This window comes from Aulostomus chinensis, chromosome 18, assembly GCF_037954235.1.
Source record: "Aulostomus chinensis isolate RoL2024-O1b breed Wild chromosome 18, RoL_Achi_v1.0, whole genome shotgun sequence".
Lineage (NCBI taxonomy): Eukaryota > Metazoa > Chordata > Actinopteri > Syngnathiformes > Aulostomidae > Aulostomus > Aulostomus chinensis.
The window spans coordinates 22,307,958-22,319,878 of NC_141337.1; the positions used below are offsets into that span (position 1 = coordinate 22,307,958).

At 46.2% G+C, this 11,921-nt stretch overlaps 2 protein-coding genes across 2 annotated transcripts; one reads left to right on the plus strand and one right to left on the minus strand.

The window, feature by feature from the left end:
• Nucleotides 1-1,282: 1,282 nt before the first annotated feature.
• LOC147245715 (homeodomain-interacting protein kinase 2-like) lies at nt 1,283-4,215 on the plus strand. Its single transcript, XM_086185016.1, has 11 exons — nt 1,283-1,304; nt 1,523-1,739; nt 1,843-2,031; nt 2,136-2,317; nt 2,417-2,540; nt 2,632-2,742; nt 2,863-2,949; nt 3,055-3,242; nt 3,357-3,527; nt 3,623-3,729; nt 3,818-4,215. Exons 2-11 carry the CDS (start codon nt 1,548-1,550, stop codon nt 4,066-4,068), a joined length of 1,602 nt encoding a protein of 533 aa, XP_086041142.1. The 5' UTR covers nt 1,283-1,304; nt 1,523-1,547; the 3' UTR covers nt 4,069-4,215.
• Nucleotides 4,216-5,997: 1,782 nt separating this feature from the next.
• tnnt1 (troponin T type 1 (skeletal, slow)) lies at nt 5,998-10,899 on the minus strand. The gene is made up of 10 exons (XM_086184166.1): nt 10,880-10,899; nt 10,763-10,784; nt 10,562-10,622; nt 9,736-9,852; nt 9,174-9,251; nt 7,974-8,087; nt 7,645-7,754; nt 6,861-6,951; nt 6,315-6,355; nt 5,998-6,215 (listed from the first exon to the last, which is right to left on the minus strand). The coding sequence occupies exons 3-10, from the start codon at nt 10,613-10,615 to the stop codon at nt 6,170-6,172; spliced, it is 651 nt and encodes a 216-aa protein (XP_086040292.1). The 5' UTR covers nt 10,616-10,622; nt 10,763-10,784; nt 10,880-10,899; the 3' UTR covers nt 5,998-6,169.
• Between the last annotated feature and the right edge of the window lie 1,022 nt (nt 10,900-11,921).

Genomic DNA, 11,921 nt, shown 5'->3' on the forward strand with positions numbered 1-11,921 from the left:
CACCAGTTTGAACCCAGATCCTCCACTTGAGGGGCGGTGTCCCTTTCACCATGGCATCCTGCCACCTAACGCCATGCATCAGGGCCTGCTACAGGGGCTTCACGCTCACAGGTCCTCCTGCTGGTGGTTTGGAAGAGGAAAACCTGTAGGATGCTCCTGCCTGAACCTGCGCTATGAGCTACATTTGTGTCCTCCTTCCTGCTCCGTGACCTGTGTGAATCAATCAAGGGCCACCGTTTCACAGCAGCCTGCCATCAGTTAAAAGCAGCTGATAGAAAATGAGAGACGAGGCCCCTTGAAGATCTTGGTGGGAAGACACACACTTGTACCCTTAGGCTGGTTACTAGACAGCAACAGCACTTCTTTGGTTTATTCACTGCTCACTGCAGCACTCAGAGAGGAATGAAGGACTGTAGCATGTTAGCCTGCCCCTGGATACAGGACAAGCTACAGCTCTCATCACGGGGGTCCCGTCGTCGCACGTTTCAGAATTATGAGGCAGCTGATAACCGCCTGAACCAAAAATGAGTCATGAGAGCAATTTTCTAGCCTCTCTCATTTAATCAGTCCATCTTCATCAGTTCTACAGTCGCTGCACATCTGGCTTTTTGGAAACTCTGAACTTTTGCGGCCACAGGCCAAAATTAAGAATGCGATATTTGAGCCGACACAACCAAGAGCTGAGAGGTGAACACCACTGAAGGCCTCTGTACAGCACACACACAACCTTTGAGGAATTCACATCCATTCTATGATCAGATTATGATCATGACAACCTTCATAGTGAAGCATAGACAGAAGAACACTGGTCATCGCCTGGACAAATCAATGATGTAGCACAGAACAATGGAGCCGAAGCACAGACAAACACCACCAGAGCAGAATGAGCTCTAATATTCTTTCTCTCACCAAAATGGAGGTCTCTAGATGACCCACTTTATTCTTGGTTCCCCCAAGTTTGCTGGCTTCGGCTAAGAAACTCTCCCTTCTCATCTCAAGTCTTCCCAACTCCACCGTTGGTGCCACTCAGTGGAACAGCCAATCAACTCTGAATATTTAAATGACATTTTAGTGGGGCCACGAGTCAAACTTGTCATCAAATTTGTGTATAATCTCAGCATGAGTGCATGAAATGTTGACATTCTGAGATCAGGGACTTTGGTCTCAGAGTTCTGACTCTGATGTCTTCACCAGGTGAAGAGATGGCAGGCTGAGATCCTTGACGGTAAAAATTATGTGAGGAAACCTGGGAAGTCAGAGACCACATTCTGAGATCAGGGAGATCTCAGGCCGCCACACAGAAGGTGAGAACACTGAAAGTCAAGTTGGCAGGGCGTATATATGCACATACAGTGTATCTATATCTATATATAAGGACTCAATCAGCTTCATCAGTACAGACACTGCAGTCCTGGTGCGTTCCATTTCTTGTTTAAATTATAGATCTTGCACATGGAGGTGCAAAGGATACAATGTTCATGTGATGTAGTGACTCAGTGTTGTGTCTGCATTTCCCCCTCAGAGTTGAGCTCATCAGACCTCTAAAGATGCCCAGACAGAAAAATACAGATTTGGTCCAAGGAAGTGTCCTGACCTGTGGAACGTCCACATATCAGGTCTTGTCCTTTCTGGGGCAAGGCTGCTTTGGGAAAGTCCTCAAATGTCAAAGGACTGACGAGGACGGCCTTCAAAAAGTGGTGGCCCTCAAAACTATGAGAAAGATTGATGGTGAACGTGAGGTAGGACATTGGACGCAGCTTCACTTGAGTTATACTCGCCTTGTGACAACACTTGAGTCTGACAATCTCATGCTCATCAAATATGAATGGTTTATGTCTCCAGGTGGTCTTGCTTGAAAAAGTCAAGAAGTTGGATGAAGCCTGTCTGTTCGTTAAGTGGGAGCGAGCCTTTTCCAGCAAGAGACTTTATTGCCTGGAATTTGAGTTTCTTCATGAGACTTTGGACAAACACTTGAGAGAGAGCAACTCCAAATGCCTCCATCTGCAAGACATCAGGCAAATTATCCAACAGGTGTGTTCTTCCACATTCCTTCCTTCACCCATCCAAAATGTTGATTGATGGAATACTATCGACCTTGCCGTCGTCTTAAGGTCTTCTCTTCAATATCCTTTCAGCTGGCTGGTGGACTTTGCTTGCTAAAGGCAGAGGGGATTATACATACAGACCTAAAGCTTGACAACGTCATGCTTGTGGACCACAAGAAGGAACCGTACAGGGTCAAGATCATTGACTTTGGCCTGGCCCGACAAGTGTCAGAGGCAAAGCAGGGCGAAACTGTTCAGGCCCGCGGGTACCGGTGAGTAAGTCAGGCCATATTTGATCTCTTAGCGGTGTGTTTGTGGCTGATAATGTGGGTCCAGTTTATGATGACTATGGATATCTTTTTTCCTCTCAGGTCACCAGAAGTCATGTTGGGACTGCCATATTCAGAGGCAATAGACATGTGGGCCGTGGGCTGTATTGTGGCTCGCATGTTTATCGGGGACCGTCTCTTCCGGGGGTCCAATGAGTATGAGCTGGTAAGTTTCAACTAAAGTCAACTGTACCCATCCCATCGATCGATCTATCTGTTGTTGAATCATCAGTTCATGGACTGTGTTGTATCTTTAGCTCAAGGTCATCATGGACACACTCGGTCCAATTCCCCAGGACATGCTGACTCAGGGGCTGAAGACGGACAACTTCTTCTGCCAGGGCACAGATGGGCTCTGGAATATCAAGGTTTGTACCTCCACACTGCTGCTCAGATGAACTGAGCTACACAACACTTGTGTGCTCTTGTGTTTCAAAACAGAGAGTGAACACAAAAGACTTCATTAATTTGTGGTTCTTTCTCCTCAGAGTCAAAACTGTTATTACCAGGAGACGAAGAGTCTGCCACAGAAGACCAAAGGGTTGAAGCTCAAATCTCTAGATGAGCTAAAACTTGTAAGTGTCAACTGTAAAAATGTGAAAATGAACATTTCTGAGGCGCAGCTCAAATCATGTAGAGGTTTTTGAAGATCTGACTTTGACTGGTGTTGTTTGTTCCAGCTCAACATGGGTGAATCCCAGGATCCAGCAGATGAAGCTGCAGAGACGGCTGACCGGGAAGTTTTTGTGGACCTCCTAAAAAGGATGCTGCAGCTGAAGGCCTCAGACAGGATCCAACCTCTTGAGGTCCTGCAGCATCCGTTCATCACAATGGACCACTTGAGGAGCTGCAGCACCACCAGCACCTAGTAAGTCAACACCACAATTTAATTATATGTTTGTGTTCCCCACTTTTTTACATTTTTTTTAAACGATTGTCTGCTGTATTTACACGGTTGATGGATGGTTTCCTTGTCTTGCAGTGCAAAGTCTTCCATTATGAAGGCAGGACAGTCCTGGCTACCCAAGGTTGTCCCACAGAGGTCTCCTCCTCTTGCACGGAAGAGGAAGAGGGATGAAGATGAAGATGTTGATGGGAGCCCAACATTCTATCACCCGTCCAAGAAGGCCCGGACTGCTGGTCCTCCACAGGGGTAAGCTCGCCTGCATCTGCCACGCTATGACAAGAGATGTCTTATTTATCTAATTTAAAAGGGCCATTTTCAACTTTCCTAATATCATTTTACAGTCAGTCACACATCAGTGGCCACAAGACGGAGGGAAACAGCTTAAGGAAGACCAATGAACAACCGACAAGGACGGCTGTAGTTGGTGCTACCACAGACAGGAGAACGGGTGAGTAAACGTGTCCTGTTGACATGGATGAAGACAGCATTTGTCTGCATCTCTCCAGTGAGTCTAATATGTGACCGTCCACTTTCAGAACCTGGCCAGCCCACCACCAAGGACAAGACAACAAACCTCATCTTTTCGGGTCGTCTCCCCTCCTATACAGCCCGCCCCCCCATCCAACAGCCCGCTCCTTTTCTCATTCCTGGCCAATCAACCTACAACCCCCCTGCAATGGCCATCTTCCAACCCCGTGCTCGTAGTTTCATGCGCCCACTTGTCAACCACCCCTATGCCATTCCTGGTTTTCAACGCCGCTCTCGAAGAATGAAAGCCCAGACATGAACAGGAAGTGGGGGATCACCAAAGTCTTGAGCAACAGAAGGAAGAGGAGCCAGAAATCGTGTTCGTGAATCGTGAAATCTTCTTTATCTTTCTTTCATGTGAACTTGGACTTGATGAATGAAATGAACTTTATAATAAAATCTTATTGACTGGACGTTGCTGTGTGTTGTGTTTCACCATGACGATGCATTTCAGGATCCAGTGTGAACGGTGTTTTGCTAACTGCTCTGCTCGCTGTACGTGCCAGCAGAATAATAAACCTTCATTATTTGCTTGTTTGTCAGTTGAATTTTGCGGCGCTGACTAGAAAGTGACCTTCACCAGCTGACACATCTACAGTTCTACAATTCTACAATTTCATTTAGCAGATGCTTTTGTCCAAAGCGACATACAACACAAGCAAGAATTTAGACTTAATTAAGGAGAAGTCCATAGGAAGCGCAAAAGTGCTTCAGTTCACGGGAAGCCTGATAGACCTGCTAGCATGGTTGCAAATGATTGAAAGTTGCACTTCTCTCACCACATAATCTTCCCACTTACAAAGAGAGAAAGAATAAGTTGGTCCACCACAGCCACATGAACATCTCTCCTGCCATTTCCTGTTTTTGAGGCTACACGTGACTTTGTTGTGAAACCAGCAAAAGCAGACAGAGAATAAAGGAGTCTTTTTGGAGTCACTGCCTCCAAATATGCCTCCACTCTCATTTAAGTAGCGTGGTGGCCTGGGAGTGAGTTCTATAAGATGATATCAATGAGAGTCAGAAAGTGTATTTTATTTTGTTAGATTTATTCTGTGCATCAGATTTTAATGAGGACATTCCTATGTGGGGGTTTGAAGACAAATATGTGACCTGAGTGGATTTTCTCCAATTTTAGGGTTAGAGAGACAAAAAGATGTTCCGATATTTTTCCATCCATCCATCCATCCATCCATCTTCTCCTGTTCAGGGTGGTGGGGGTGGAGCCTATCCCAGCAGCCTTCCCCCTGGACAGGTCACCAGTCCATGGCAGGGCCAACACATAGAGACAGACAACGATTGGCTCTCCCAGCCACACCTACGGTCAATTTAGAGTCTGGATTAACCTGGTCCCTCTTGATGTCTTTGGACTGTGGAGGAAGCCAGAGTACCAGAGAGAACCCAGCAGGAACAGGGAGAACATGGAGACTCACACAGAAAGACCCCGTGCTCCAACCAGGGCTCCACCCACAACCTTCTTGCTGGGGGCCACAGTGAGGACCACTGCTCCACCGTGCCGCCCAATGTGCCACAATGTGTGCATATATAAATATAAATAAAATCACACACACACACACACACACACACACACACACACACACACACACACACACACATATATATATATATATATATATATATATACATATATATTATTGTATATTATATTATAATATATTGTATGTTGTGACTGTGTCATAGCTGCTGTGTGAGAGATGCTGCTGCTCCGTCTCTGTGTTATGACATTTTAGAGGGAGCTGAGAGGGTGGAGGTCCGTTGGTTGGCACTGGCACCTCACAGCAAGAGCCTTGTCATGTTACAGCCCCATCACCTCCTTTTAACATGGAAATTCTTCTTCCAGATTTTCCTTCCCAGGGGCTCAGGATGAGACTGAGATATTTCAGTAATTCAGTAAGTGTCCATTGTTACCGTTGAGTTCATGAATGAATGAGGAAGTAGAGAAATGTAAAGGAGTGGTAGCGAGATCTTCAGATCAGCTCTGTTGGCTTCATGGACCAGGAGAGAGGAAATAACCTTGATTTGCTCCTGCATCGCAACTGTGTTTGGACTCGCTAGCATTCAGAGCAGCGGTGAAGTGACTGCTGTCCATCTCCACATGTCAACCAGAGAGCAGCAGCCACCACAACGTCATGGAAGAGAGACAAAACCAACCAGAGCAGAGTGAACGTCTTTTTATTATCAACACATATCATCAACAAACGATCAGTATCTCTCTCTCACACAGATGAGGCTCACACTACAGTACATGCAGCACATAGGGAGGACGGCTACTTGCTCCACTCACTCCTGATCCACTCCTCATGTGCTCCTCTTTTTATATTTTCATTCTTCCAGGCCCACTTTTACTTCCAGCGGCCGCCCACCTTCCCTTTGCCGTGACCCTTTTTGCTGTGGGACGGAGAGAAAAGGAAAGAAGTCAAGGAAGAACTGAGAGAGATTTCATGTCCATATTTACAGACTTCTTCTTGTAGACGTTCAACCACTCACAATTTTTGAGCGTGCTGGATTCTGTTCAGCAGCACGATGATCTGCATGTAGCACATGAAAACAAATTAGAGGCAACGAGGATGAATGACGGCTGGGAGCACTGATCGGCCTGTCCCAGTCCATGTTGCTGCTGGCGTGTTTCGTGTTCCTGGTGCTTGTGAAGCTGGAAGGCTTCCTTACTGGAGTTCTTCAAGGACACTGTGCCTACACATGAAATGTTCTCAGACGCCAAAGGACTCGTGCTGCCCTCCATCTAGTCTTCTAGGCAGGATTTACTAAAAGTCCCCAGGTTTTGCTTCCTGTCCTGTGTAAGTAGCAAAGGAAGTCCTACGGCAGATCAAATGTGTGTGAAGGTTTCATGAATGAGGCCCACTAACAGCAGCTATGTGCTTCCATACATGGAGGAAAACCATCATCAGCTTTACCCTCGGAGGACTGGCAGGAACATCTGAGTTGCAGGCTCCTCTACTCTGAGTCAAGCCGGTATGAGTGGCAGTGTTCCATTGGAGTCATGCAGTGCTTTTTTGTTTGGTATCACAGTCCTACCTCATATTTCTGGTGCTTCATGTGCTCCATGAAGTCAAACTTCTCAGATTCCAACTGGTAGATCCAGTTCCACATCTCCTGGGCTTGTTGTCTTGGGGGAAAAAAAAGAGAATATTTAGTAAGAATATTTAATACATTTAAAAAAAAAAATTATTTCTTATTTTTCAGTGTTTTATTATGGGTCTTCAGAGCTGGTTACAAGAGGAAATGAATGTTTGTGGAATACAATGCAAGAATGTGTTTGGCTAAATGAGCTTTTGTGAGAACTGAATGCTGCAGGCAGGGGGAGGCACGGTGGCCTCACAGCAGGAAGGTTCCGGGTTCAAGCCCCGGCTGGAGAACAGGGTCTTTCTGTGTGCAGGCTGCATGTTCTCCCTGTGCCTGCGTGGTTGTCTGCCTCTATGTGTTGGCCCTGCCATGGACTGGTGACCCGTCCAGGGTGACCCCTGCCTCTCACCTGAAGGCTGCTGGGATAGGCTCCACCCACCACCCTTAACAGGATAAGCGGTAGAAAATGGATGGATGGATGGATGCTACAGTGTGTAAAAGTTTGGCTGGATCACCGGCTGAGCTGGAGGTGTCAGTTCCCTCCACAAGAGGGCAGTAATGTCCCCCCTCACAGAAGAAGAAGCAGCAACTCACTGATGTATTTACATTTGCAAAAACATGCAAAAGTCACAGTTAACATCAGCACAGATTAAAGTAGGAGTTCCTCACATTTTTACTCTCTACTCCTGCATCTGTAAATGTGTAATACATCCGTCTGCACCTGAGTGAACCTCACCTGAGTCCGTCCTCCCTCAGATTGTCAATAGCCAGCGGCTGACGCCTCTCAGCCAGAGTCTTCTTCTTAATCTCTCTGCCTGTCATACGCTTGCCCCTCCTGCTTTCAGCCTGGGAGACACACGCACACACACACACAAACACACACACACACACACAAACACACACACACACGCGCGCACGCACGCACACACACACAAACACGCACGCACGCACGCACGCATGCACGCACGCACACACACACACACACAAACACACACACAGTCCCAAGTCATTCTCTGCGTCATTGCCTCCTCAGTGTGACATCACCACCTCTGGCACAAGCCGGACCTTTGCCAGGAAGCCTCCAAAATTGGCTCCCATGCCAGACAAGACTTTCTTCTTCTTGGCGTCATCATCAGCCTTCCTCTTTGCCTCCTCTTCCTCTTTCCTGTGACGCTCCTCCTGGAAGACGCAGGTGGACAAAGAGAAGCTACATTTAAAAAAAAGAAAAGGTCTCTGGAGGGGAGTTTTCATGTTCAGTAATCATACACATTTCATATATTTGATTCTCTCTCCACGATATTAAATAAATCCATGAACAAACGTCAACTTTAAACTGCAAGGTCGCTAAGAGGCCGTGTAAAAAATAGAAATGAAAAAGCTGTTTTTAAAATCCTGCATCAAAGCAATGCTTCACCCAAAAAAGTACAATTTGTTTTTCAAGCACTCAAAAAGAGGATTCTTGCACTCATGAATATGTTTTACTTTTATGTTATTTCTTCTTCTGACTGCAAAATGCAGGAAGACACGGACGTGTATTTGATATTTAGCCCCAAACTAATGGCAACTGAAGGCTAACAGCAGCAAAACTGTCCAAAAACATCCGTTTCCAAACTGTCCAGCACATCATCAGGTATCATCCACATCTGTTTTTATCCACCTGAAAGCTCAGTAATCCACAGACACTTTGAGTTGATCTGAAAAAGGAACGATAAGACAAGGCTGAGATGTTCAGTGTTAGCAGCAGCAAAGTGGATAGTTTAGAAACATCCACAGATACACAGTCATAAATGGGTAACAAGCAGTCGAACAGAGGGTGAAAAAGAAGCTACCGAAGGCAAGACAGACATGAATCTGCGTGTAACCGCTCTGGTTTGGCACGACCATGAACAAGAGAGGTTGGACGAAAGAAGATGTGGATTAAATCAGACTTGACAGTTTGTTGACGGACATGTTTGGACAGTTCAGCTCTTTCTAGCCCTCCGTCTCCATGAGCTTCAAGCTAGCGACACAAAACAGAAAAAAGACAACGAGCTTAAACAACCCTGAGACATCACGCATGTAAACTATGAATATCATGCATGTATTCCTGAATCAGAAGGTCGTGAAATGATCGGAATATTTGGAGATGAATGGTTGGTGACGCATCATCACCTGCAATGTCTTCTTGTGGCTGAAATATCATTCCTGCTGTTTCCCTTGCGAGTGTGTGTGTGTGTGTGTGTGTGTGAGTGTGTGTGTGTGTGTGTGAGTGTGTGTGTGTGTTACCGCGATCCTGTTCTGTCTGTCCTTCTCCTTCTCTGCTCTGACCCTCTGGATCTCAGCTCTCTCAGATCGCCGACGCTCCTGATGGAAACGAAACAACTGTCAACTCAGATTTCAATCTGGTTCTCCACATCTCATTGAATTCTATCCTTCAGTTCACTGATTAATCGATCTGTGAGAGTCTGGAACGATTCCGTGTTTTATCAGCAATGGGAGGACATGGTTGTGGACACCCGGCACCGTCACGCGTTGAGCACCAGCTTTCTTGTCAGAGTTCAGCAACATCACGAGAGGGAACGTTGGACTGTTTATACACAGAACACTGGTGACGCAGTCGTAGACTCCAGGTTATTTCTGGAGTCACTTCCATTGTTTAGGTGCCGTTTGTCCCAGTGGAAGCCAGTGACAGACACTTGGTGTGACAGGGCTCCCAGCACCACTGGTCCTGGCTGGGCTGCTTCACAGGTGCTCTCATTGACGCGTGTACGGTAGTTGAACTCCCAGTGCTGCTGTGCTCTGTATCGGCACCGGTGGGATGTCTTGTCACCGTGGCGTAAGAACTTACAATTCGATCCTTGAGCCCAATAAGCTCCTCCTCATCCTTCTTCCTCTGCTCAAAGTGGACGTCGATCAGAGTGTGCAGCTCCAGTAGATCCTTCTCCATACGCTTTCTGTGGATGTCCTGGTGGAACAAACCACGGATTCTGTAGGTAGGAGCCGGCTTAAACTGATCAATTTATCACTGCTATGTGGTTAAATTAACCAGAAATAACACATTCGCCCCCAGCAAGGGTTTTTACCTCTGCTCTCTCTACAGGTTCATGTGAAGGAGCTTGAACCACTCTGAGACATCACGCATGTAAACTACACACATACGAAGCAGAATGATGGTTCAAGGATTGATGTTAATAAATGTAGCAAAACAGGCAGTAATAAAACTGGGGAACTTTTGAGGTAGAACAGATTTAACACCCCAAACCAGTCGTGGAGGGACTTCAGCACTGGTAGCTGTGGCAAAGAAAGCTTTTATTTTGATATCATTTACATATGAACTCTGCTTTTATTATTTTGAGGCATAAATCTAATTGTTAGACATACAAAGCTCATGCTATGAACCCACTGCAGCGCCGCCATGTGACTTCAACGTAGCGTTGATGACCTCAGCCGTCGACATACAAAAATCTTTGAAGTCTGGTGTTTTTTTATGCCTTATAACAAAAATTTCAAACGTCTGAAACTTGTGTTTGCACATTCCTGTTCCAGACTTTCTGATCACTGCTGCTGATCACTTTCTCCTTTCCATACGATGTCGATATCTGCCGACTGCTGTGGTTTGCAGTGGTCAGCAGCTGTGAATAAAGAAGAAATAAACAACAGATTTTGTGTCTTACATCAAAATCCACCCTCTCTCCCTCAGGAATCTTTGGAGGGGCAAGTTGAGGCATCAAAGGCCTGGGGAGGAAAGACAAAACGTAAAGTGACAGATCTGTGAGAGGGAAAAATCCAAATGAATTGATAAGAAGATGACATTTTGGTGCCAGGAAAACATATCCACATGCAACGAAACAGTAAAAGAGGGGAAATGCCCATACTTGGGTTTGGGGCGTTCCTCTTCTGTTGATGGAGGGAGAGAAAATATCACGTATGAGTGGATGATTTGAAAATGAGTTGGATTCTAAGTGGCATCTTAAGTTGTGACGTCACTCTACCTTGGTGCTCTGACAACCCCGCGCCAGCACGGTGTCAGCCAATGGGAGCACAGGACAGGGGAGGAGTTGAGAAGTCAGACAGTTACAAAGATATTTTTGGTGAAATCCTCACACACACATAAGCAAACCTGACCTTACCTGTCCCATCCTCCTGCTCCTCCTCCTCCTGCTGCTCCTCCTCATCCTCCTGCTCCTCCTCAACCTCTGGGAGAAAGAAAACATACAAATAAATGTCACGGCAGATACAGGTTATTAAAATAATGCCTCAGTCAGACTTTAGTCTGAGGTTTGTGACGATAAGGAGACATCCTCCTGAACGTACCCTCCTCTGGCTGCTCCCTGGACGAGTCACGAAGGAAGAAACAGAGAAACATCATCATGGTTCATGCATTGATGGGAATGAAGAGAACACGTGACAGTGGAAGCTGCTCTACTCACTCGTACTCCTCTTCTATGTCTGACATGGCTGAAGTGAAGACAAAGGACAAAGGCAGAAAATTATGACGCCGAAAAACAAAGACTGGATCTATCAGTTTCATATCTTGACATAAAACCATCATTTTTAAAGCGATTTGACAACAACAAAAAAACCCTCCATCAGAATAATAAATAGTGTTTTGCATGTTTCCATTTGCATGCTGGAAAGCCCCCCTCCTTCTCCTTGGCTCGGACCCTGATCCGTCCCTCCGCGCCCAAACATACCAAATTCCTGACCAATTAGAGAAGGGGCAGGAAACGACTGAGAAATCTCAGCTCCTCTTCCACTCATTCCAACACTGCGGTCCAGACCTCAAGAAGTGGGTCCAGTGCCGATGTTCATGGTCAGGGTACCGAACTGTAGCAGGTTTAGGGGCCTGACCCTCTAACCAACCCAGTGTCAGGATCATTCTTGTCAGGGTGAGCATGCTAGCATGTGGATGTGAGCATTAAGCCACAGCACAGGTGTGTGGCTGTAAAGTGAATCTCTTGTTCGTTACACAATCACAAGATGGTTTAAATCAACAAATATCAGGACCAGGAAATTGCCGTGAGGCAGTTTGGG